The 26,157-nt window shown below is 41.8% G+C and overlaps 1 protein-coding gene across 4 annotated transcripts; it reads left to right on the top strand.

The window, feature by feature from the left end:
* The first annotated feature begins 1,542 nt into the window (after positions 1-1,542).
* On the top strand, positions 1,543-23,135 carry SLC46A3 (solute carrier family 46 member 3). Of its 4 annotated transcripts, XR_004966020.1 has the most exons (7): positions 1,548-1,841; positions 2,321-2,533; positions 6,593-7,463; positions 8,937-9,020; positions 12,523-12,679; positions 14,800-15,934; positions 15,982-16,247. XR_004966020.1 is itself a non-coding variant. In XM_036298773.1 (6 exons), the coding sequence occupies exons 2-6, from the start codon at positions 2,345-2,347 to the stop codon at positions 22,707-22,709; spliced, it is 1,332 nt and encodes a 443-aa protein (XP_036154666.1). In that variant the 5' UTR covers positions 1,545-1,841; positions 2,321-2,344; the 3' UTR covers positions 22,710-23,135. The 4 variants fall into 4 exon arrangements, 3 of the variants coding, with proteins under 3 accessions (XP_036154667.1, XP_036154666.1, XP_036154665.1); XM_036298773.1 differs by lacking the exons at positions 14,800-15,934; positions 15,982-16,247 and adding an exon at positions 22,679-23,135 and having other exon boundaries at positions 1,545-1,841; XM_036298772.1 differs by having other exon boundaries at positions 14,800-16,132.
* Positions 23,136-26,157: the final 3,022 nt, after the last annotated feature.

Here is a 26,157-nt window from a genome sequence, read left to right on the forward strand (position 1 = left end):
TATAAATGCTCATTTGCAGAAACTGAGAAGTGTGTTAAGTGACAATTCCAAAGTTACAAGCTGGTAAATAGTGATCAGGATTCAAATCTAAGACTTAGCTGTCATTTACTGGTTGCTGAGGAAGAGAAAGCAGCCCTAACATCCAGGTGCTGGCCTGGGTGTTGCTATGAGCTCTTCTGGACTATCACCACAGTGTTCTGTAGAATAAAAACAATTTCATAGAATACCAACATCAGATAAGGCCATTCTACGACCCTGATCCAGACAAAAGCAAGACCACTCCATAATCTTGTCTGAACATAGATAGAACCTGAACATTATCTAAACCACAAGATTGACCCAAAATGGCTATGGCTGCTGCTTCTTTATCAGTGATGGCTTTTGCCTTCGATGGGTCTTCACTCCTTCTACATAAGTTTTATTAAGGCACCCAGTCACAGAACTACCCCACGTCCTAATAGCATCCGATCCAGTGCAGGTTTTGCTTTCTTGAACTAGTCTCAAAATCACAAAACATAAACCCCATAATAAATTTTAAACATTTTACACTGTGATACTCCATGGTTCCCCGTGAATGTATTCCTTCACGCTACAAGCTACCAGACCGTAAGAAACCCAACTCGGTCAGGTGTGCTCCCGGTGGGCTCCAGGGCTGCGCGCATGCACTCGTGAGGGTTTCCTTACAACAATCCTGCAAGACCCCCACTCGACAGGTAGAGAAATGGAGGTTCACAGAGATGAAATAATTTACCCAAGTTCACACCCCGAGGAAGAGCCAGCCAACACATTTCAGATGAAGGCTGACCTGCCAGGAGCGCTCTCTCTCCGGCACCCGCGCCTCTCCCCCTCCTCTGCATTTCTTCTTGAAAGGTTCAGAGTAGGCCGGGTTGCGCACCTATGACATGAGGCCATAATGTATCAAAAGAGCTTTTTATTTCAGGCACCTGGGTGCAGGTGGGCTGAGTCGGACCAAAAGGAGTCAGTGGAGAGTGCAGGGAGGGAAAGGTTTTTATTAACTTTTGGCGGCTGCAAGCCATTCTGCTGAGGTAAGGGTCGGGTCTGTCCTTGGCTCCTCCGGATGCCAGGTGTCTAGTGGTTATCTAGGCTATGCAGGGTTCTAGGCTGCACGCTTTCTGCAAGATAACTGCTCAGCACGGTAAGTTTCCTCTGCCCCGTTTTGTTCTCTTTAACCCTTTCACTTCTTAAGGCCCTCGCCGGGCGACTGAATGTTACGGGGAGGTGCAGGGCAAACGTGTGATTTTTGCAACAGATCCCTCGTGTGCTTCTGTGAAAAATGACGCCAGACCCAGTCTTGCTCCGCGACCGCAGAGCCGGGAGTGCGCCCTCGGCGCCCCGAGCCCCCAGCCAAGTGGGCACAGCCCCAGGCCTCCCGGGCCAGCGCGCGAGCGACATCGGGGCGGACCAATCAGGGGGCCCAACCGCCGAGAGCCGGGCAGGACCGTGACGGCTCCGGGGCTCACTCCCCACTCTGGGCCCCGCCTCCCCGGCGGGCGGGGCTGAGTCCCCGCTGGGCCCAACCCGCGGGCCGCCAGCTGCCGCGCCGGGTCCGCTCGGCGCCTCCCGGAGTTCGCCCGCCGGGGCTGCCAGGGGACCGCCGCCGAGGTCACTGTGGACGCGGAAATGCGCTTCCCGTGCTTTGCTTGCCAGTGAGGGTGCCGTCCCCGCAGGTGCGCTGGGTCGAATTCCACGGCGATTGCCCTTCGCATCCTGCGGCCCCGCCTCCGGGCCCCGCTGAGCGGGAGGCGGGCCGAGCGCATATCCCCAGGGGAGACCGTTCCCGGACCGCTGGCCCTTAACCCGGCGAGAAGACTAACGGCGGGGTGAGTCAAAAAATAAAATAAAAACTCCCCTTGCGTTTGGGAGCTGTTTTTAAGTGTCCCTTCCAGCCCGCTGTCAACAAGCCGCCGGATGACAATAACAAAGAGTGGCGCAACTGTCTGGTCCGGGAGCAACCTCACTGTTTTCCACGGGAAAACCCGCCGGCGTGTACCAGGCGGGAGCGCGGTGTGGTCACTGAGTCACCAAAATGCTGACAACTTATTAAAGAATTGTCTTAAAGACCGTGTGAGCCCTGCAAGGTTCTGCTCCTTAAAATGACAAGTATGACCGTCTCAGGTTTACCAGGCACCCTATTCCAGAGTAACATTTATCCTTTGAAAGTGCTTAATGCTTTCTGTCCCGTCCCCTAGTTTGCTTGTTTAGGCAACAAAATTCCTCTAACTTTCCCATCAGTGAAAATCTAGCCTTTCCGAGAAAAATGCAACTCATTCATTGTCTCTCTCCTTTTTCTTTGTTATAGAAGTCAGCTACCGGCATAACCAATATGAAGGTTTTCCTTGTAGAGCCGGCCATTTGCCTCAGTGCCTTTGCCCTGACTTTGATCACCCCACTGACAACACAGTATGTGTACAGGAGAATATGGGAAGAAACAGGCAACTACAGCATTGCACCTGAGAGCAATATTTCTGAGTGTGAAAAAAACAAAAGCAGCCCGATTTTTGCATTCCAGGAGGTAAGAAATTAAAATACCCTGAAACATAAGAGGAAGCGTGTAATGGGGTTTTAAATGAAAGAGCACAAGGCACTCATCCGACACTGATCTCTCAAGGGTCAGCGTGAATCTCCTAAACCCCAAACCAAGCGCCTGTCTTCAGTTCTTATCCAGTTTGGGGTTCCCTGACACCTCTCACCGGCCTCTGCCACTTGAAATCCCCTTTTTCGATGACACTGACTCTTTGTCTTCCTCTCAGAAAGTTTCAGAGCAGTCTCACCTCCTCTGTGGCTCTCTCCTTCCTCCATCTCCCTGTCAGCCCCACGAAAGCCTGAGAGTTGGACCAAGGCCAGCACAGCTCGAATGAGGGTTCTGTGGTCAGACAGGGTGGGGGTGAATCATGGTGTTTCTGCCTTTCCCTTGCTCACTTCCTCCCATCCCCCTTCCATGACACATACATGACCCATCACTGAAGACTGTGGGGCCAGCCTCTGTCATGGGGGGGGGGGGGGCGGGGGGGGGGCCAGCACTGGTCATTCATTACTTGGTGATACCAAGTCAGCTTTGACTTTCATGTGTGGGGACACCTGGAGGGAAGAGCACTCATTTTTGCTCTGGACACTGAAAATATTCAGCCAGATATTACAGAGCCTTTCCTTCTTCCTCTCTTCCCCCCATGTTTTAATCATTTAAAGCAAGAGGTCCATCACCATTCTCCTGTCCCAGCCGTGGGCAAACTACGGCCCGCGGGCTGGATCCGGCCCGTTTGAAATGAATAAAACTAAAAAAAAAAAAAAAGACCGTACCCTTTTATGTAATGATGTTTACTTTGAATTTATATTAGTTCACACAAACACTCCATCCATGCTTTTGTTCCGGCCCTCCGGTCCAGTTAAGAACCCATTGTGGCCCTCGAGTCAAAAAGTTTGCCCACCCCTGTCCTGTCCCCTCAGGCAGTCTTTAACAAAGTCTACCAAGGTCCAAATGCAAAGGAGATAGTATCCAGAGTTGGCATTCGCCCACCCCCCCCCCCCCCCCCCCCCCCCCCCCCCCACACACACACACAATGCCTCACAAACAAACATTTATAAACTTTGAACTCTTCCTGTTGGGAATATTTTGTGATGGCAAAAGAGTGGTGCTGCCTCCCCAGTCAAAGGACAAGAAAAGTTTATGGGAATTCAAGTCACCTGCCTGCTGCCTCTAAGATTGTCTTCTTAGAAAAAGATAATTCCAGGGTGACGGGGAGAGGAGTTTGAGTGCTGGGGCAAATGGCAAAGCACCCTGAGAAGGCTCTAGCACTCCCCGAGGTACACATACGTAGACATGCATTGGAATAAAAATACTATGAATTTCAAGGTATAGCTATAAGAGTAAACTAAGCAATTTCACTTATATTTAAAAATCTGTATGGATGAGTTTTATTTTTCAACCTTTGTGGGGTTGAGAGATATATAATATTTATACTCTCTTATGAATAAATATTGATCTAACCTATTTTCCAAACCTCCAAGTTTTCTGAGCCCTGTGACAATGAGGTACACCTACACACGGCTCTCTGGCAATGAGAGTAGTCTCCAGAGGAGCTCTTAACAAAATGGCGAGGCTGTGGGAAGGACACTCTTGGCTTAAGGGTGAAGAGGTAGGGAATTCTAGATGTGTTTGTTGACTTTTGTGGAGGAATGAATCCATTTTTAATCCCTTGCCACTCCCTCTTTCCCTTGTTAAATGATTCATTTTGAAGTGTTCAATTGGCCATTGGGGTCTGTTTTCCTTTTTTTGGGGTGGGGGGATCTCTTCTCTTCAGATAACTTTCAAGATAGGGACTTTGCTATTGGAGGGGACAATTTAGGGTTACCAACAGATCACAAAGTTGTTCTTGCTCAACAATTTATATTTAAACCTTTTTTTAAGAAAAAGATGTTTTTATTTATTTTAGAAAGAGAGGGAGAGAGAAAATCATCGATGTGAGAGCAGGTGAAACATCAATTGGCTGTCTCCTGCACACCCCCTACCAGATATTGAGTCTGCAACCTGGACATGTGCCCTGACCAGGAATTGAACTTGCAACCCACTGTGGTGAAGACGTTACAGCTCTGGCCTTCCTGGAGTGTAGGTTAGAGTGGAGGAGGCACACAATGAGTAGATCAGTTAAAATATGTCCTGTCAGGGAGTGGTAAGTTTCTAAAGAAAAACGGATGGCAAGATAAGGGGATAGAGCACTTGATGGGGTTAGTGGAATATCTTTGAAGGGGAAGGCCATCATAGTAGGCCCTCTAAGGAGGTGACATTTGAATTGAGGAAGTGGGCTGTGTGACAGTCAGGTGGAGGGAACAGCAACTGCAAAAGCAAATTAGCATAGAGCGTTTGAGGAGTGAGGAAGTGGAGATGAAATCAGAGGAGTCATAGTTTCAGGCCACCCACACCACTGCAAGGAGCTGGATTTATTCCAGAGTAAGGACAGCCATTAGGGGATTTTGAGCAAAGGAGTGACGGGAGCTGATGTGTGTTTGTAAAGATCATTCTAATTGCTGTGAAGATCATTCTGTTGGGGTGGATATGAATCAGATTCATATTACCATCTGACACCAGAGTTCAATCTTAATCATTATGCCAAAAAGTACAACTGGAGAATGGTAATTGTTGCGAGAGAAGGTTCAGAGGAAGGAGAGGTTACATCTGTTTGGGACTTTCAGGGAAATCCAAGCTGGACTGTGCCTGGAACTGACCGAGTATCGGGGGAGTGAGTAGAGACAATGCTGAAAAGTTCAGTTGGACTTGGTAGCCTTAGTACCAGACTAAGGAGTGTCAACTTTCTCTAACAGGCACGGGGGAGACCCTGAAGCTTCTAGGCAGGTGAAAGACATGCTGATAGAGTGTCTATGATCTGCAGAGTGAGAAGACCAGCACTACTTACTGAATTGAATAAAGAGACCAGTCAGAGGACAGAGTGGTCCAGGCGGACACTAATGAGAGTTGTTGCTCCATTGGCAACTATGACTATAAAGAAGGATAAAGGCTTGAGAAACGGGGTGGGCAGAATAGATTGTGTCAGTGGGGCACAGGTAAAGGAAAGACTAGAACTAAATGACTGAGTTTTGAGTCTGAATGACAAGAACATTTCTTGCACACCTGGAATTGTTTGAATTACATGAATATGTAAAAATAGAAATAGGCTTACTATTTTTAAAAAATTAATTCAGGATTTGACAGTTTTGTGGTTCATCAGTTGTTTAGGGTGCTTTCTAAATATTACATGAATAAATATTTTAATGAGTTTGTAATCCCCCTTATAAAAATTACACATATTCTTTATATAAAATTTGGAAAATACAGAGAAGTGGCAAGCAGAAAATGCTTTTAAATCGCCCCAAATTCTTTCTGCCAAATAACTAGTGTAGCAGTTGTGACAGCTGCCAGTCTGTGTGTATACATAGTCGTTTGGGGTCTTGGAAGAGCTGAGTTTATCTCATTCCTCAGTTTACTGCATGCTTCCATGTTTAGTTAGTGCAAAGCTCCTCTTTGGGTTTTACCTTAATTTTTAGTAAAGAAAGGAATGTTTCTCACTAGTCTGTTTGTGGAGACACATGTAAAGAGGACATTGAAGCTCTTCCTAATGAAAGTCTATGAAATATCACATTTACACATGCTATTCATTCTCCCGTTAGAGCAGAGAGAAAGACATATCACGGAAAAGGATATTGCTCTGGTGTTAGAACAGAAATCTGATCTCTCAGTGCTAATTGTTCATACAAGAAGGAAAACTCATTACATGGCCAGTCCCCAAGGCCTTGGGGTCTAAGGATCCCCTATGTGAGACAAAGACACATTAATACACACATTTTTAATTTTATTGGTTAAAGTCCCCACCATGGAATTTGAATGTTATTGACTGAGCAATGATGATTATCACCTTTTGATGTGTGCTTTGTGAACTGGATGAAGATTTTAGCTGTGTAAGCCCACACACCAGATTCCCCATACCTGACCTTATGGCAATGTGTAGTATACACCATGCTATTTTTATATGCACTATACAAACCTCTGTAAACACACTGACTTCTTTTTATTTCTTTGCAGGAAGTTCAGAAAAAAGTGTCTCTTTTTAATCTGCAGATGGACTTAAGTGGGTTAATTCCTGGTCTAGTGTCCACGTTCATACTTCTGTCCCACAGTGATCATCATGGACGAAAATTCCCTTTGATTTTGACTTCTGCTGGCGCTCTTGTGACCAGTGCCTGGCTCTGTTTGCTTTCCTATTTCACCTTTCCATTCCAGCTTTTGATTGCATCTACCTTCATTGGGGCACTTTTCGGCAACTCTACCACATTTTTGGGTGCCAGTTTCGCCTACATAGTTGATCAATGTAAAGAAGAAAAACAAAGAACAATTCGAATAGCTATCATTGACTTCATGCTTGGACTTGTTACTGGATTAACAGGGCTGTCTTCTGGCTATTTTATTAGAGAGCTGGGTTTTGTGTGGTCCTTTTTCATTATTACTATGGCTCATACTGTTAACTTGATTTATATTTTATTTTTTCTTGGTGATTCACTGGAGGAGTCTTTATCTCAGAATGTTTCCATATCATGTAGTGAAAGCTTTAAAAACCTATTTTACCGAACTTACATGCTTTTTAAAAATGCTTACAGTGGGCAGTGGTCTTTGCTCTGTTTGTTACTTTTCACAATGATCACTTATTTTTTTGTGATAATTGGCATTGCCCCCATTTTTATCCTCTATGAATTGAATTCACCACTCTGCTGGAATGAAGTTCTTATAGGTTATGGGTCAGCTTTGGGTAGTATCTCTTTTTTGAGTAGTTTCCTAGGAATATGGTTTTTTTCTTACTGTATGGAAGATATCTACATGGCCTTCATTGGAATTTTTACCACCATGGTGGGAATGGCTATGACTGCTTTTGCCAAAACAACATTGATGATGCTTTTAGGTGAGTTAAAAATGTAGCCTTAGTACTAACTGTGAATTTGGAGTTTATGTCAAATGAATTTAGTCTATTGGGTGAGAAATAATATAAAATTCTCTGTTTAATGCATTCTACTTCAATTAATGGTAATTTGTTAAAAGCTAGTTTTCCAGAAGCTGAGCACCAATTTGCTTGAAAAGGTAATTCACATAATAACCACAGTTTTCCAAATTTGCATATTTTCCAAAATAATTGTTCTGAGGAACATTCTTCTTATGAATTACTTCTTCAATATAGCTTTCACCAAATTTAGTATTTCTTAAAATGCTGCTAACAAGGCTACTTTACCTTTAAAAAATGTTAAGACAATTATGTAAAGTATACAGATTTAGAAGAAAAATTCATGCTTACTAAATACATTCAAGAAAAACAATTCTCTATGACAAGGGTTTTCATATCGATCTTTTGACAAATTGATCATTTCATAACTTAGCTTTTGATGAACCAGTTTTGGCAAATTGGACTGCTTTCTAATAACCTATCTCTTAAGTGGTTTTTGTAGGGCGTGAGTGAGATACTGCATTCAAAAGGACTAAAGGACCTGCAAGTTGGGATCTGGGAAGATATAGTCTGTCTTCCTCTACAAAAGGCAGTGTCATCCTCTTGATACCTTGCAGGGAAGCAGGGTGACCAAACAGAATGGGGCTTAATTTCCATCTCCAGCACTAGGTGTTCTTGGGCAGGTTAATTAAATACTCTGAGCCCTCGTTTTTTCACCTGTAAAATGGGCATAGTACTACCTAATTCAAAGGATTATAATGAATATTAGAAGAGATTACAGTAAAGCACTTAGCACAATGCCTGGTATTCAATAAATCCTAGTTCTCCCTTAGAGTTGACAAGGACAAGTTAGTTCATCTATGTGGAAAATGTTGAAAACTTTAAAGTGATCTGCAAATGTAACATATTACTATTTTATATTCCTAAAAACACTACTGACTATTAAGGGTCATAATTTATGGCCAGATACAATGTGTGTCCATGAAGTTTTTCAGTCACAATGATGAACAAGCAAGAAGATAAAGAACCAACTTATCAATAAAAGAAACAATATAATAAAAGAATGCTAACACTAAAAATGCCAACTCTGAAAAATCTAAAACAAAAAGCAAACAGAAAAAACTAACAGTCTCAACTTGCTACACAAGAGATTACTACAATAATTAGGGAAATAGCAGATCAATCCCCATTGGCATATCTGGACCTAAGACTTCCATGAACTCTTGTTCTTAGCACTGGAATTAAAAATTTGAGAGTAAACTCACCTTAAACTGACCTGTCTATAGTCTATCTTAATTCACTAAGTAGACTTCTATAATTCATTCAGTCTTTAGATGCAATGACGTAGGATACTAATAGAAATAAAATACTTAGAGAGAAAGTGTTTTACACAAAATTGACCATTTGTTTTCTGATTTCTAACCATTTCTCTCACAGTCAGGCTGCTCTTCCTCTTCACTATTGTGCCGCTTTCTGTTCTACGGTCTATGATGTCAAAAGTGGTTCATTCTACTGAACAAGGTGAGTTTAATTTGGAATATAATGAATCAAAACCTATTTCAACTCAAATCTATGCAAATCAATGTTTGCTTCAGAGTATTCTATAGCTTTTTTTCTGCATAGACTCCCTTTTTTTTTTTCTAATCCTTACCCGAGGATATTTTTTTTTTCCCATTGATTGTTTTTTAGAGAGAGTGGAAGGGAAGGGGAAAGACAGAAACATCCATGTGAGAGAGACACATCGATTGGTTGCCTCCAGCATGTGCCCCAACTAGAGCTGGGGATCAAGCCTGCAACTGAGGTATGTGCTGGTGACCGGAATTGAACCCAGGATCCTTCAGTCCAGGGGCCCCGGCCAGGACTGTACAGACTCCTTTTGAATTAAGTGGTAAGTTCTGTGTTAGGGAGAGGCTTCTATTCAGACAAGGGAGCCCCTGCCAAGGGCCTCATACTTTAGAAGGTTTGCTCTTGCCAGGCCCCACCCCAAGAGGAGAAGAGACTTCAGGGCCAGGTGGATATGCCCTCTGAGCCCACATCATCTCTCCCCTCTAGACTACACTCTGGGTACCTAGGTCCCCATAATCATAGCCAAACAGCTCTGGGCTCATATCCAGGGATGCCTACATAATCCTCTTCCTGAGGCCATTTCCCCTGAAGTAGGACTGTGACCTCAGTGTACTCACCTCTAGACCAAAGAGTTAGCCAAGCAGTGACTCTTCATAGGAGACCTGGCCTGACCTTGGAATTGCAGAGCAGGGTGTATGCAGCCATGTGTAAAAGGCCCTTGCTGAGCAGGATGGAGCAAGAGATAGAACACATGGTGGGATGCAGCCTGCAGCTGGGGACGGAGGCCAAAGGCCAGCTCTCCCAGAGCTGTCAGGCCCCTACATGGAATCCTAAAAAGCCTGAGAATTTTGAATTTATGTCTGACCTTCCAAATTATTGCAAAGGTATATTTCTTAGAGTAGGAAGGCAGAACATATCTTAGTTAATAGTTTGTTAATCAGAATTATAACCTGTAAATATTTAAAATATAATATGTAGGCCTCTACTTGTATTCTTAGGCTGGGCCTGAATCAGAGTCCTAGCCAAAAACAGGACTCCACTCAGATGGTTCATTAAAGAGATGTTAATGCATACAGTGGAGAGAAGTGTGCGTGTGGAGGCACCCACACAGGGTGGCCCAAATAGAGAGGGAACAGAGAAGAAACACCACATCCTTTTTCTCCTCCTTCATCCCATTAACCAAGTGCAATAGGAAGTTGGGCCATCAAGGAAGTCCAAGTCATAGAATTTGTGGAATGAGCCTCCCAAGTACAAGGAAGGCAAGAAGAGCAAACAGTTGAAGGGGAGGACAGGTAATAACCAGTACAAAAGGAAAACAAAAATTACAGTTTCTAGTTAGAATTAGTTACTAGTAAAATGTCAGGTGTATGGAGTTGTCCCCCTTCCCCTTTGTATCATCTGGATATCATTGAACTTTGGAACTTTTCTTTTGTTTCATGTCTTAGCCTGATGCACATGTTCATATTAATTGTTTATAATTCATAATTACACTATTCTTTTTATGGCAGGTTAGTCAACACTGGGGAAGGCTTCATAATTCAATCAATTAAAAATATATTTATTGATTCTTTTTCACTCACAAGATGTAGCTGTATAGTGTATTCATACAGCTGTTTATAGAATATATGATAAGTAGAAAACTTAATAACAAATATTTCTTGTATGTAAAACTCTATTTGCTTCCTTGAATTATGCAGTGGTCATGACACCAAAAGCACAACAATAAAAGAAAAACAGATAAATTAGACTATTCAAATTAAAACCTTTTATCCACCATCAAGGAAGTGAAAAGACAACCCACAGAATGGGAGTATATATTTGCAAATCATATGTCAGACAAGGCACTTATATCCAGAATATATAAGAATTCATAAAACTCAACAGCAAAGAAGACAACCAATTGAAAAAATGGGCAAAGTATTTGAATAGACATGTTCCAAAGAAGATATATAAGTGGCCAATAAACACATGAAAAAATATTCAACATTAGGCATCAGGGAAATGCAAATCAAAACTATAAGATGGCCAAAATGAAAAAGACAGTGTTGGTGAGGATGTGGAAAAATTGGAATCCTCATACACAGCTGGTGGGAGTGTAAAATGATACAACCATTTTGCAGAACAGCCTGGTAGCTCCTCAGAAAGTTACAATTAGTTACCTTATGACTCAGCAGTTCTATTCCAAGGTATGTACGCAAGAGAAATAAAAACACATGTCCACATAAAATCCTGTACACAAATGTTCACAGCAGTATTATTTATAACTAGAGGCCTGATGCATGAAATTTGTGCAAAGGGCTCGGCCCCCGCCACCACGGCTTCATCCAGAAGGTCGTCAGGTCTAAGTAGCATATTATGCTTTTATTATTATAGATAGCTAAAAAGTAAAAACAATGCAGATGCCCATGAACTGATGAATGAATAAGCAAAATGTGGTATATCAGTACAATGGAATATTATTTGGCAATAAAAAGAAATAAAGTACTGACACATGCTACAACAGGGATGAGCCTTGAAATCATTATGCTAAATGAAAGAAGCTAGTCACAAAAGGCCACATTTTATATAAATATGATTGCATTTATATGAAATGTTCAGAAAAGGCAAATGTATAGAGATAGAACTTAGATTAGTACTTTCCAGTGGCTTGGGAGAAAGGGAGTGATTGTTAATGGGTACAGTTTCTTTTTGGGATGAGGAAAATGTTCTAAAATTAGGTAGTAGTGGTGGTCACTCAACTCCATGAACACACTAAAAGCCACTGAACTGTACCATTTAAAAGGGTGGGTTTATGGTACAAGCAGGGCAAGCAGAACATTATATCTCAAGCTGTTTGAGGGGGTAAAGAAAAGTCTACTGCTTGACTTAGAGCCAAAAGAGACTTATCAGGATGCATAGTTTATTTTTGTTTATATTTTATTTCATTTACTTATAAAGGCTTTTAAAAAGTCATTTCATATTGTTAAATGTAGTGACACTTGAAAATGGTTAGTTTACATTTTGCAATTTCCTGTTCTGAATTGTGATAACTTTTAGTTTTATCCTGTTGTCATTGGAACTACTCTGCATTGTTCTAGGCCACTCCATGTAAGGGACTTGAGCATCCATGGATTTTGGTATCTACAGTGGTCCTGGACCCAATGGTGTGCGGATACCAAGGGACAACTGTAGTTAAGTTTTTGACTGCAGGGGAAGGAGGGAGAGTGCCCTTAATCTCAGTGTTGTTCAAGGTCAACTGTATTGTGTTTTCAACATCTCTCACATCAAGTTCAAGGAGCACTGTTGACCTCAGTTTCTTCACCCACAAAATGGGTTACTGTCTTCTCAGGGATTTTGAGGGGATAGCTTTCACTCATGTTTGTTCTTATCAATGACTGACAGTTTTCTCCATTTGTTTTTGTTTGTTGTGTAACTCAGTCTTTTCTTTTTTCTCCCCCTGTACCCCACCCCCAAACAGGGACTCTGTTTGCTTGTATTGCTTTCTTTGAAACACTTGGTGGAGTCATTGCAGTTTCTACTTTTAATGGAATTTATTCAGCAACTGTTGCATGGTACACAGGCTTCACCTTTCTGCTGTCTGCTGGTCTATTACTAATTCCAGCGATCAGTCTATGGTATGTACTTATTTTTAATCATTTTATCAAAGGATAGCTGAATTAAATGAATTCCATAGCCTCACCAGTAAAAGTACATAGATCTATTGAAGTTTGGCCTCAAACTGTACATTTCTCACAAAATTTAGACATGAAAATAGCTGTCAATAATTTTGGAGACTTAGGAAAAAAGAGACAGTGACACATTGACCAGAACTAGGAGAAAGAAAGATTGGGTCAAATAGAGACTCTGAGAAGTTGGCCCTATCTCTTTAAATATGAACAATTGATTAAATTAGCATCTCAGACTAGGTATAGATATATATTCAGACTGTGATTTCCTAGAGTGTAATGTCCCCTGGTGGTCAAAGATTACTGTAAGATATATTTTAATCAGGATTCTTGGATAATGACGAGCAGATAGCAGACACTGAATGTTAGGAATTCTCTTTCCAGAGAGTTGGCTTGTTTAATGACTCCCTTTTTAATTGTCAGTATACAAATACATACAAAGTACAAAATGCTTTTGATGAATAGTACATAGAATGAAAAGATAGAGGCATAAACATATGCCTTTGCCTTTCAATTAACAAAAAAGTATAAGCTAATTAGGTAAGTGATTGCTGAAGTTCCCAAGCAGTTATATTTGACACATTCTTTGGGGCCAAAGCCTTGAGCTCCGAGCGCATTCACCTGTCTCTGCTGGGCTTGGCCCATTCCACGTGGTGATAGCATGGCCATGAGGCCTCAGGAGAAGAAGTTGGGGCCCAGCCTTCAGGCATCACTGCCTTCTCCTCTGCACTCTGGGAGGTGGCTGTGGGTATGGGAGGACAGCACCTATGTGCACAGGCTGTAGGCATTCTCCCGGGCCTTGATCTCCTTAGAGGGCTGGCTCATGTCTCATTCATCGTAGGACCACAGTGTATAGTGTTTCAATTAAGTTCTGATACCTGGGTCTGTGTAAGACAGAGTGCAGTAGTATTTACAGTTCCTCTGTGATTTTGATGAAAAGTGATTTTTACTAGGCATCTTTTTAAAAAAGAAATTATTCGCCTATTGGCAAAATTAAAAGTGCATGATGAAACAACCTTGTACACTGCTGGTAGTAATGTTATTCGGCACTCTCATTTTCAGAAAACAATTCATAAACATGTATCAAAAGCTTTCTTAAAAGTTCTTAATATCTGACCCAGTGATTCCTTTTAGAAACCTATCCCAAGGAAATGATTAGTAATGCCAAGACTTATATATAAAGAAGTTCATTATGGCAGAATTTTTTAAAATAAGTAAAATGTACAACAATGGTTAAAGATGGTGCATCCATATCATGAAAAATAGTATAAGAATTGCCTGCATGGAGAGTAGAATAGTGGGTACTTTTCATTTTAGTCTTCATATTCTCTTATGAACACATTACTTTTATAACAGGAAAAATCAGTGCAGCTGGATAAAAGGTAGTTATCCTCTTAATAATGCTTCTAATATTGTGGGTGGTCTTCTGAGATTTTTTTTTAACCTGGTACTGTTCAATAATTTTAAAATAAAAATTACATACTATTTTAATTATTTCTAGATGGCTTCTTGTCCTACTTCAGTTATAGCTACTGAACATGCACTTCAATCATAGTTTTGGTCATAATTATTTTTTGTGGACCACACAGAGTAGACAATGGGCCAAGTGCACATTTTATGGATCTGGAAGAGAAAGAACTCAGGTAGTTTTTTTTGTGTTTTGTTAATCCCTCACCTGAAGATACTTTTCCATTTATTTTTAGAGATAGTGGAAGGGAGAGAGACAGAGAGATCGAAACATCGATGTGAGAGAGACACATTGATTGGTTGCCTTTGCAAGCCTGCAACCGAGGTATGTGCCCTTGACCGAAATCGAACCTGGGACCCTTCAGTCTGCAGGCTGACCCTCTTTCCATTGAGCCAAACAAGCTAGGGCAGAACTCATGTAGTTTTTAAATTCTTTTCAGAATGCTATGGAAATGAGCCTGTAGGACTCAAAATACCAGTATGTTCTTTCTATGCATAATCTGCATAATTTCTGAGAAGCCGTGTAACCAGGAAAAAGGTGGAATACAGACTATTTGTGTTGCCTTAGTCTCAATTTTTAAATGTCCTGTTTGCTTGTACAGTATTGTCAAGTGTAGCAGCTGGAACGAGAGAAGCAATGAACTTCTTATCCAGGAAGATGCCAGTGAAGACACATCAGACCCATGATTCATTGTGATTTCAAAACAATGCTCATGCCATGCACTCTGACTCGTGAGGCGTACCGCCCAGCTCAGTCAGTGCTTCAGGAACAGTCAGTGGTTATGTCCTTGCTTCTGGCCCGGGCAAGGAGAGGAGCCACTACTCCAGCGCCTGGAGGACCGCGCACTTCGAGCACTTTATGAACATTGTGTGATGTGTTTCCGGTACAGAGAAAAAATCTCAAAACACTTGTCCTTTTGGGATTTACAAAAGAAACTGAAACTTAACGGTACCAGGAGGGATTAAGACACTTGATATGATCAAGTACAATAACCTCCCTGGCATACTCCAGTCTCTCACACTGAGACCTCCGTTTCTTTATAAAATGGCTTTCTGACCTCTCTAGGATTTTGAAGGACAACTGGCAAAAATTATGATGAATCATTCAATGGAAAAATAATAATAGAAGTTTTAAATATTTATAATTTTACCTCTACTTAGGTTGTGCTTTGTTTTATAGAGCCCATCAAGGTACTATTGATAGTAAAAGCTTTTAACAGGTGCAAAATCCTTAAAATAGAAGCTCTTGAAAGAATACATTGTTTTCATTTTTCCTAATATGTTTCATCCGTGACAGGTGTGATAATATTTCTATATGCAACAAAGGGTAATTAGAAAAATCAGATTATAAATAAAATTGTTTCTAAAGAAATGTAAAAACTGAATAAATAGTCAATCGGGAAGTAAAGTGATATTATAGCACCAGTCTTCATTCCTTATTTCTGTCAAAGGGTATCCATTTCCTACTGGCTCACACCCATCCCAGGCCTGGACCCTGAAAGCACCACATGCTTTCATCCTTTACACACTGTTCCATTTGCCCTCCCTCCCTGGTGACACTGAAACTTCTAAGTCTCAGCCAAAATGTTGCTTCCTTTGTGAAGCCTTGACATTTTCCCTGTATCTACCCTGGTCCGGCCCCACTGTCCCACAGAGCCCACAGCTCTTTGTGTCTCCTTCCATCCTAGCATTTTCCAGGGCTTTGTAATGTTTGTTTCCCCTACCAGACAAGGGGAGGTACAGTCTGATTCCTTATTATATCCTCAATAAATGTTTGAGGGGAGGTACAGTCTGATTCCTTATTATATCCTCAATAAATGTTTGAGGGGAGGTACAGTCTGATTCCTTATTATATCCTCAATAAATGTTTGAGGGGAGGTACAGTCTGATTCCTTATTATATCCTCAATAAATGTTTGTTGAACCAAATACAAAATTTTGTTTTTACTTGTAAAAATAATTTAAAGCCACATATTTAATGCATCAGGAGAGTAACCACTGATATGCTATACTTGTCAAGCCAGCTTGCAAATAAATTGAAAAATATAGTAGTCTGTATGCTTTTTAAATTAGTTGAGAGTATTTTCACAGGTCCTTCAATATCTCCCATTTTCTAAGTTACCATATGTAATAACACAAATGCCTTGAAGCACAACTAGTTGATTAACTTCTTTGTAATCTCTTGAAAGCAGATAGTCTTCTGTTTGATAGCACTGCTTATGGCTTTTCCTATAGGAAAATTAGTGATTGCTTAACCAGCAAACAGCACTCATCATTTAAAATACGAGGTGTTCTTGCCCTGGCCGGTGTGGCTCAGTTGGTTGGAACACCATCCCATGTGGGTTCCATTCCCACTCAGGGCACACACCTGGTTAAGGGAGCGTATGGGATATGTGTTCTCACATCAGTGTTTCTTTCTCTCTCATTCTCTCTCCTTTCCTCCCTCTCATACAAATAAAGTGCTAGGAGTTCTTATTTCCAAGACCATTTTAGGTTTGGGAGCTCATGTAAGAACTGAGTGATGCTCAGATTTATTTATTTTTGTTTTCCTTCCTGTGCATTGCTCTTCCCAAATCAAAAGTACAAGTACTTTCCTACTTACAAAGTGTCTTTCTATATCACCTAATTTTATCCTCTTAATAACCTATAGCATAGAGCAGCGGTTCTCAACCGGTGGGTCGCGACCCCTTTGGCGGTCGAACGACCCTTTCACAGGGGTCGCCTAAGACCATCCTGCACATCAGATATTTACATTACAATTCGTAACAGTAGCAACATTACAGTTATGAAGTAGCAACGAAAAATAATTTTATGGTTGGATCACAACATGAGGAACTGTATTTAAAGGGCCAGAAGGTTGAGAACCACTGGCATAGAGCAATTCATTTCTGCATTTTACAGACAAATAGGGTTAAGTCCCAGAGAGATGTGATTTGACAAGCAGTAGTCCTGCACAGGATGGACTTGCCCCTTTTCTCCACTCCTGTGCTCACTAAATAATCCTCTGGTTATGCAATCACAGCTAGGGGGACACCTGACAGGTTTTAAACCCAACATCAAGAATTGTGTCAGCTGGAGCATGAGGTGTCCCTCAAAGAACACACTAGCACGATCTGTACCCAATTAAAGTACCTACAGTATTGCCGTTTTGAGGTTAGACAAGATGGTCTGTAATAAACTCCCTTCCAGCTCAGCATTCCATGATTTTGCACATTTCATCTGAACTGAAGAGAGCACAGATGACACTGTTTTGAAGGATTGACAGATGATTCTCAGTTGAGCAAAAACTATTTGAGATGTAGTAAAGTACATCAGGGGACTGGATTGAGGTGGCCCAGGGTAAAAATATAGCCTGAGTGAGCTTAGCCATCTCCAAAGTGACTATCCTATGAGATGATTAGTGAAAATGATGCTGAAGAGACTGCAGTGATGGCGAACCTATGACGCACGTGTCAGGTGACACGCGAACTCATTTTTTTGGTTGATTTTTCTTTGTTAAATGGCATTTAAATATATAGAATAAATATCAAAAATATAAATCTTTGTTTTACTATGGTTGCAAATATCAAAAAATGTCTATATGTGACACGGCACCAGAGTTAAGTTAGGGTTTTTCAAAATGCTGACACGCCGAGCTCAAAAGGTTCGCCATCACTGGACTAGAGAAACACACCAGCTGATGGGGGTATACAGTCAAGACAGAACTGGGGAAAAGCTATCATCTAATCTCCCATAATGTAACCTGTGTATCTGATTAGCAGCAGAAAGAATATTAATGGATGACTTGTTCTTATCAAGTACATAAAAAGAGAAACAGAAAGGAAAAACATGCTCCTTTTTTAAGCAGCACTGTGCAAGGGGAGTTAGATATACCATAACTAATGGAAATGAATATTGTCATCACTAGAGAGGATATATTTCTATAAGGCTGGACTATTCAATAGGATCACTACAACCTGCATTACACTGCCTCAAAAAATCCCTTTTCTCCACTCCTGTGCTCATTAAATAATCCTCTAGTTATACAATCAATATCCAAAACTCTTGCTATTAAAGAACAGGGTGCCCTAGGTTCAGGCCTCTTTTAAAGAAATGCCTGCATATCAGAACCACCTGAGGAACTTAAAGAAGTCCCTGGTGATTCTAATTCAGTCAGTCTGGAGTGGGGTCTTGGAAACTAGTTTAAAAACTGCCCCAAGTGATGGATACATATCCAGATGCGGAAACTACTGCCCTAGATGAGTGCTTGTCAGCCTAATGCAAATGAGCATAATTAGAGTGGAGTGGAAAGTAAAACAAACACAAATACCAAGCCATGATTCTCAGTCTTGGCTGCCAGGTGGAATCACCTGGGGAACCTTTAACACCTCCTGTGCCCAGGTCCCAGTCCAGGCCGACTAGGTAAGAATTTCTGGGAGGGGGAGGCAGACATCACTACATTTTCAGATGTTCTCCAGGTGTTCCAGAATGTGGCCACGGTTGTGAATCACTACTTCAGATGAGGGACCAGAGGGTAAATGTTTTAGGCTTTGTGGGTCGGGTTACACAGTCTGGCATAATTACTTCCCCGTCTTCATGGCACAAGCAATCACAGACCATACAGAAAAGAACGTATTTGGCCTGTGCTCCAGCAAAGCAGCCAGCTAAGCTTGACTCATGGGCAGTAGTTTGCCCCAAACCTGCTCTACATGGAGGACACACATACTCTGATTCCTGGAGAGGTGTGCCTCTCAGTGTAAATACTGGCATTTTAGATTATAGACTGCATAAAACATGTCAATATAAAACTCTTGGTACGGTGCCTGGCTGAGTTGGGGCTTGAAAAATAGGTCTTATTTGTTTAGCTTGAGACAGTCCCCTGTACCAGGTCAGTTCTGGTTGCACTGACAGAATACATTCCTGAATCTACGTGGCCTCTGATCATTCTCTAGGGATGGCTTTCTTGGGAATATGTTCCTAGGATATGATCAAGATGGGACCTAGCCCAGTGGTTTCATTGCCAAAGGAACAAACAAGTCAATTCTACATAAGTGTTCCCAGAAAACAGAAGTAAGGAACATTTCTCAATTCATCTTATGAGGTCAGCATTAACCTGATGCAAAATGAGACAAGAAATTACCAAAACAAGTAAAGTACTGTTTAAAAAAATTAAAGAAGACAAGTCAGGGACGCAAACACACTTGAACGCTTCACGGACAGCCTCCACTTGGAGAACTGTAGAATGGGGTGGAAAAGGAAATTTCTGAGGATAAAGAATACCGAACAAGGAAGCATAGGGTTTGGCATTTGAGGTTTGGCTGACTGGATAACTGTGTTTCTGGTCAAGCAGAGCATTTATGGGGACGTGAAAGTTATCTAAGTTTCCGTTTGATGTGGCAACACGGGCAGGGGCAGCTCCATCTTGGGCTTAGACAGTGGTTCTCAACCTTCCTAATGCCGCGACTCCTTAATACAGTTCCTCATGTTGTGGTGACCCCAACCATAAAATTATTTTTGTTGCTACTTCATAACTGTAATTTTGCTACTGTTATGAATCATAATGTAAATATCTGATATGCAGGATGTATTTTCATTGTTACAAATTGAACATACTTAAAGCATAGTGATTAATCACAAAAACAATATGTAATTATATGTGTGTTTTCCGATGGTCTTAGGCGACCCCTGTGAAAGGGTCGTTTGATCCCCAAAGGGGTCGCAACCCACAGGTTGAGAACCACTGGCCTACAAAGTTATTTCAACACTACAAAGTAAAATCCCTCATGAACAGAAACAACAACAAAATACTAACAAGCAATCAATCTGTAAAAAAGGGAATGCACCTGATCAGTGGGGTTTATCCAGATAATGCAAGGCTGGCTCAGCATTTGAAAATCATTTAAGATAATGAAGCATATTAACAGACTAAAGAGAAAAAGAACACACACACGATTATATCAACAGGTGCAGAAAAAACAACAACATTTAACACAATTCAACATTCACTCATGATAAAAATTCTCAAGAAACAGGGATCAAACCAATAAACAACATGTACAAAAAGCAAAACAAACCCATACAACTAACAATATTTAATGATAAAAATACTAGATGCTTTTTCTCTAAAATTGGGAATAAGGCAAGGATATCCGCTCACTTTTTGTAAATTATACCTCAATAACCTTGAATTAAAAACACTATATTGGTGCTCTGAAACCAGCACATGTTTAAGGCCCTTCTTGATAAAGTTTATCTTGGGAAAGACACTTAGGTGGCAGTTAATAGGGATTTACATAGGCAAGCCCCCAAATCCAAAGTTCCTGTGTCTGAAAGTATTTTACTTCCTCTCTCTACACCAGCAGTTCTAAGTGTGGTCCTGGATTAGCAGCATCACCATCATGGAGGACTTTTTAGAAATGCAAATTTTCAGGTTTGACTCAAACCTCCTGAATCACAAACTGCAGGGGTGGGGCCTTGCAGTCAGTTTTCTAAAGCCCTCCTGTGATTCTGAAACACAAGAAAATCTGAGAACCAATGCACACTATACTAAGGACTTGTGTCATCTTGGCTTCATTTAGTGTGGGCCTGTGCTGATTCCAATTTTGCAAACTATTAAAGCCACAAGCAGCTTCTTGAGTTCAATGAATGTAGTTATCTTGTGGAAGAGCATCATTAAAGCACATTCAAAATCTATTCCTTCACATGTTCCTGAAATTCTTGGAGATATACATTGGAAAAATTCTCAAATTCCTTTTACCTGTTAGACTTATTTGGATGTGGTCTTCAGGGGAGGCATGCTGGGCTCTTAACTAACTGGGTTTGGAAATAAAAAAGTTGCAGAGGCAAAAGGGGAACTGGCTTTCTCTGATAAACTTGAGCCCCCTCAGGTGAAAGGTGAAAAAAGACTTTAGGAAGAAAGAAACAGCCCCCTCCCGCATGAAGAAACTGCCTTCTTTTGCAATCATATTCCTATTTAATTTAATTCTCAGGGTCCTGATTAGTGATCCAGTTTTAATACGTGGGATCTGGTAGGGCAGGGACTTCAACAGTGGCTCTAATTCTGGAGGCGCAGCTTTGTTTTTGCAGAGTACTATATCTGTAAGAAATGACATGCTTTAGGTTTCTGTAGGTTGGTTAGAGGATTTGAACTTGTTATTTACTTGCCTTAAGGCAGAAGCAGCCACCCCACCATTCTGACTTTTCATTTTCTGGTTGCTCAGAGCCTTGCTATAAAGTTGCACATGTGATTTCATGTGACCAGGTGGGAGAGTCGTTTTACAGGTTTTTGCCAAAGATAGCCAGCTTTCCTACCTGGTTTTACTGCCTAGCCTACCTCAGTCACATAACATCCTGGGTTCCCACAATTCTCTGGGAACCTGGTCCCTATAACACCAACTGTCAGATGCCAATTAGGATATCACTCAGAGATTCTGACTGCAAGCACCAATTCAAACAAAATAGCTGGGTGGGAAAATGACACTTATTGGACCATCAGAAAGCTGAACACTGACTGAAAATTTATAATAATAAAAGCATAATATGCTAATTAGACCGGACAGCTGAATGACCTTCCGGACATCCTTCTGGATGACCTTCCGGACAAAGCCAAGGCAGCCACTGGGGCTGCGAGGGCTTATCTCCTTGAACGAATTTTGTGCATTGGGCCTCCAGTTTAATTATAAGGAGTTATTGTTAAATTAGATATGATAATACTAGGATTATGTTAGCTTTATAAGCTGAAATATTTATACACAGAAATGATGTCTGGAATTCCTTTTAAAATAATGAGGGGAAAGTGGGTGAAAATGTAGATGAAATAAGGTTGGCTTAAGTAAATTTGGGGAGCTAAATGATGAGAACATGAGATTATATTGTATTTTTCTATCTACTTTTGGATGTTTGAAATTTTCTGCAATAAAAAGTTTAAACATAACAATATCTTGCTTCTTTGTGCCTTTTCAGTTCCCTTTGTCTTCTCTTAAATTTTGATAATATAGTGCCTGCTTGTAAGCCATGGTGAGGAATGGAGCAAGGTTATCACTGCCCGCGCTTTTCCTGATCTCTGACTTTCTCACACCATCGGGCAAAACATAATTAGTATTAAGATCAGCAGTGTTTCCCCTACGGCTAACATAGTATTTATTTGGTAATAACTGTATAGTAACTATGATTATGATAACTAAAGTACTGTGAGTATACTCAATATTCTGTGAAATACCATTAAAATCATTAATTTTTAGTATTAACACCATTAACACCAAAAATTAAATTTAGCAGTTTAACCCCAGTGTATTTTTATTTTCAAATTGAAGGTCTAAGTATTCATAAAAACAACTAGGTCTAGGGAATCAAAAAAAGTAATCACAGAAATGCATTGTAAGACATTAAGAATCTATGAGTCCATAGGATCCCTTGGAGAAAGACAAACGGGGGAAAACCTGGCTTTACAAAAATGTGTCAGCTATAAATGTAGATGAAATAATGTAATATCACATTTTTTCAGCCCTCTCCTGTCCCCAACGACCATGTTATAAATGACTGAAGCTAGGATTTTTCATGGATGCTAAAACCTCCGGGTGAAAGGTTCTTAGGGAAAAGGATATACACAAAGTCTCAAATTACTTACTTCACAGATTACTTACTAATTACAAAAGGAAAACTTCACTTTTACAATGGAAAGCTCTGGTGGCCACCACCTGTTGACCAAGTGATCACACTTAGCAACACTGATTAACGGGACACACCTGTGGCTTCTGATGTGATGCCTAAGAAGTCCATGTCACCACCTTTGCACACTTCATGCCAAAATGGGTATCCTGAATCTATCTACTTAGGAGGAAGTCAGAAAGATGTTGATAATTGATGAGTCTACATGAAGGTTATTTTGGGTGTTTTTGTATTGTTCTTTCAGTTTCCCTCTAAGTTTGAAGTTTTTCAAAATAAAAAGTTGGTGAAAATAGGATGTGGTTTATTGTTTTGCAAGATTTCTATGTGATACAAAAGGGTTTGGAAATAAAGTTTGGTTAAGTATCGAGTTAAAGTCAGTTACTCTTCAAAAGTAAACAAGCCTAGCCAGAGTTAAAGCAGAATTCCACCTGGTCCTTCAATGACCCAAAGCCATATCCTCTACGTGACCACTATGTCGTCAGAGAAGAACAATATAGCCTTCCCTGTCTCCACAAGGTCAAGACACTAAAAAGACAGAGTACAACTGACAAAGCACAGCTATTGGCTCCAGAAATAAATTCAAGATCTGGAAGCAAACTTTCCATTTTCAAAATTTGGGTTTTTTTGTTGGTTGTTTTTTTTTTGTCTTTAAAAGAAAAAGCATTTTAAAAATCCTTCCATTTTTTTTTCAGTTGGAAACAAAAAAACCCTGCTCAAATTTTATTAGAAAACCAACAGTATATTCTCATTCTTTAATGTGATTTAAGGATCAACAATAAGAAAAACTAAAAGTACAGGTTCTTAATTAAGCATTTGTTATATGTAAAGGAACCTGGATTTCAATTTTGAAATTAGCTAAACATGTCCATGAAGAGTCATGGCATTTTTGTTTTGTTTTATTGAAAATTAAAATATATACTTAGATTTCATTTTTTTTTTTTTAAAATAACCAATTGTAGATTCCAGTGGAAGATTACACACTACAAGGTGTTTCCATTTTTCAAAGTAATCTACTGGTTCAGACCATCTTGCACATTCTTGAATGTCAGCATTCCAAGGAATAACAAAATGCAGGAACATGGGATCATACTTATGTGTACTCTTAGAATAGGGTAACACCTACTGCAAAGGACAAAACTAAAAAAAAATGATAAGCCTATCATTTGTATTTTGCACAGAGGGTAGGAGTCAAGAGCCCAGTGGAAGAGCCACATGGTGTGCCAAATAGTACCAAATATTTTTTGCCACATCTCAAACACTTCTGGACAACAAAATCCACAAATTCTTTTATCCTCATACTAGGGGCCCAGTGCACATTGAAAGGAACTGTGGGCTGCGAGGCTGTGGTGGGCACAGGGGCGGGTCTCGGCCTGTCCTCTGTGCCCTCGCTCAGCCCCTCCCGCCGTGGCCCCCAGTACTCTCTGCCAGCAACCCCACTCCTGCTGCCACCGCTCTCACACCCACCATGTTCCACGCTCTGCCGCCCGCAGCCTATGCCTGCCATGTTCTGCATGCGCCCCCTGGTGGTCAGTGCACATCATAGAGACCAGTTGTTTGGCCATTTGGTCTATTTGCATATTAGGGTTTTATATATGTACTAGAGGCCCGGTGCACAAAAATTTGTGCACTGGTGGCGGGGGAGGGGGGAGAGTGTCCCTTAGCCCAACTTGTGCCCTCTCACAGTCTGGGACCCCTCGGGAGATAACGATCTGCTGGCTTAGGTCCGCTCCCGGGTGGCAGAGGGCAGGCCCAATCCCTAGGTGCAGCCCCTGGTCGGGCTCAGAGAAGGGCCGATTGGGGGGTTGGGGCACCGCCCCCTGTCACACTCAAGGAAGGGTCGATGGGGAGGTTGCGGTCCCGCCCCGTCACACACAGAGCCGCAGGGCGATCAGGGGGTTTGGGCGCTGCCCCTGTCACGCTGCTCCGGGGGCCAGGAGGCCTCACGGCTCCGCTGATCCCAGTGCTGGGAGGCCTTGCGGCTCCGCTTTACACAGGGGCAGTGAGGCCTCGCTGCTCCGCTGATCCCGGTGCCGGGAGGCCTCACTGCTCCGCTGATCCCGGGTTCAGGAGGCCTTGCGGCTCCGCTGATCCTGGTGCTGGGAGGCATATTACCCTTTTACTATATAGGATAGAGGCCTGGTGCACGTGTGGGGGCCGGCTAGTTTGCCCTGAAGGGTGTCCTGGATCAAGGTGGGGGTCCCGCTTGGGTGCCTGGCCAGCCTGGATGAGGGGATGATGGCTGTTTGCAGCTGGTCACACCTCCTTCAGGGTGGGGGTCCCCTCTGGGGTGCCTGGCCAGTCTGGGTGAGGGGCTAAGGGCCGTTTTCAGGCTGGCGGGTGACTGAAGCTCCCAACCTCTCCTTTTTTTCTTTTTTTTTATTCTGGGATTTATTTACCTTCTATGGCTGTCACTGGAACTAAGAGCCGGCTTTAGCTCTGATGCTTGGCTCCAGCTCTGAGACCTCGGCTGCTGAAAGCAGGTATCTGGTTTGTTTGGCTTCTATAATTAAAACACTGTTGCAACTCCAGCTCAGCCAGCTGGCTGAAAGCATGGGGTTTGTTTAGCTTCTATAATTGCAACATTGTTTCTTAGAGTGCAGCTCAGAGCCCAGCAGTGGCAGGCGGGGAACCTTGGCTTCCTCCTTCACTGGAGCAAGGAAGCCTCCTGTTCGCTTCAGCTGCCTGGCTGCGGCCGCCATCTTGGTTGGCAGTTAATTTGCATATCGCCCTAATTAGCCAATGGGAAGTGTGTCAGAGGTACAGTTAATTACCATGTTTGTCTACTATTAGATAGGATATAGATTAAAAGGCTTAATATCAAATTAGGTTGCACCATCTTTAGGTCTGTTTCTATTTTATTGTGAATTTTATCACTTTAGTGTTAACAAAATAAATTTTAACCAACCATCAACCTATAAAGTTCCTCTTGAATCCAAAAATTAGTATTTTACAAGCAAAACAAAGACAAGGAAAGTACTAAACTGATATATATATATGAGCCTAAGGACCAAACAACCGAAGGACCAGTCGCTATAACATGCATTGACCACCAGAGGGAAGATGCTCACTGCAGGAGCTGCCCCCTGGTGGTCAGTGCGCTCCCACAGAGGGAGCGGCACTCAGCTGACTGATGGGTGCCAGACGCTGGGCTCACTGCTGGCAAGCGCAGCTGCAGTGGCACAAGCCTTTCCCGCCTCCACAGCAGTGCTACAGAGTGGCAGCAGTGGCAGGTGGAGCCAGGATGAGTGAGAGTGGCATGGTACCTGGCCGGGCTCAGGCTCTTCCCCAGCCACCTGCCGCTTCGCACACTACTAC

This window comes from Myotis myotis, unplaced genomic scaffold, assembly GCF_014108235.1.
Source record: "Myotis myotis isolate mMyoMyo1 unplaced genomic scaffold, mMyoMyo1.p scaffold_m19_p_3, whole genome shotgun sequence".
NCBI lineage: Eukaryota > Metazoa > Chordata > Mammalia > Chiroptera > Vespertilionidae > Myotis > Myotis myotis.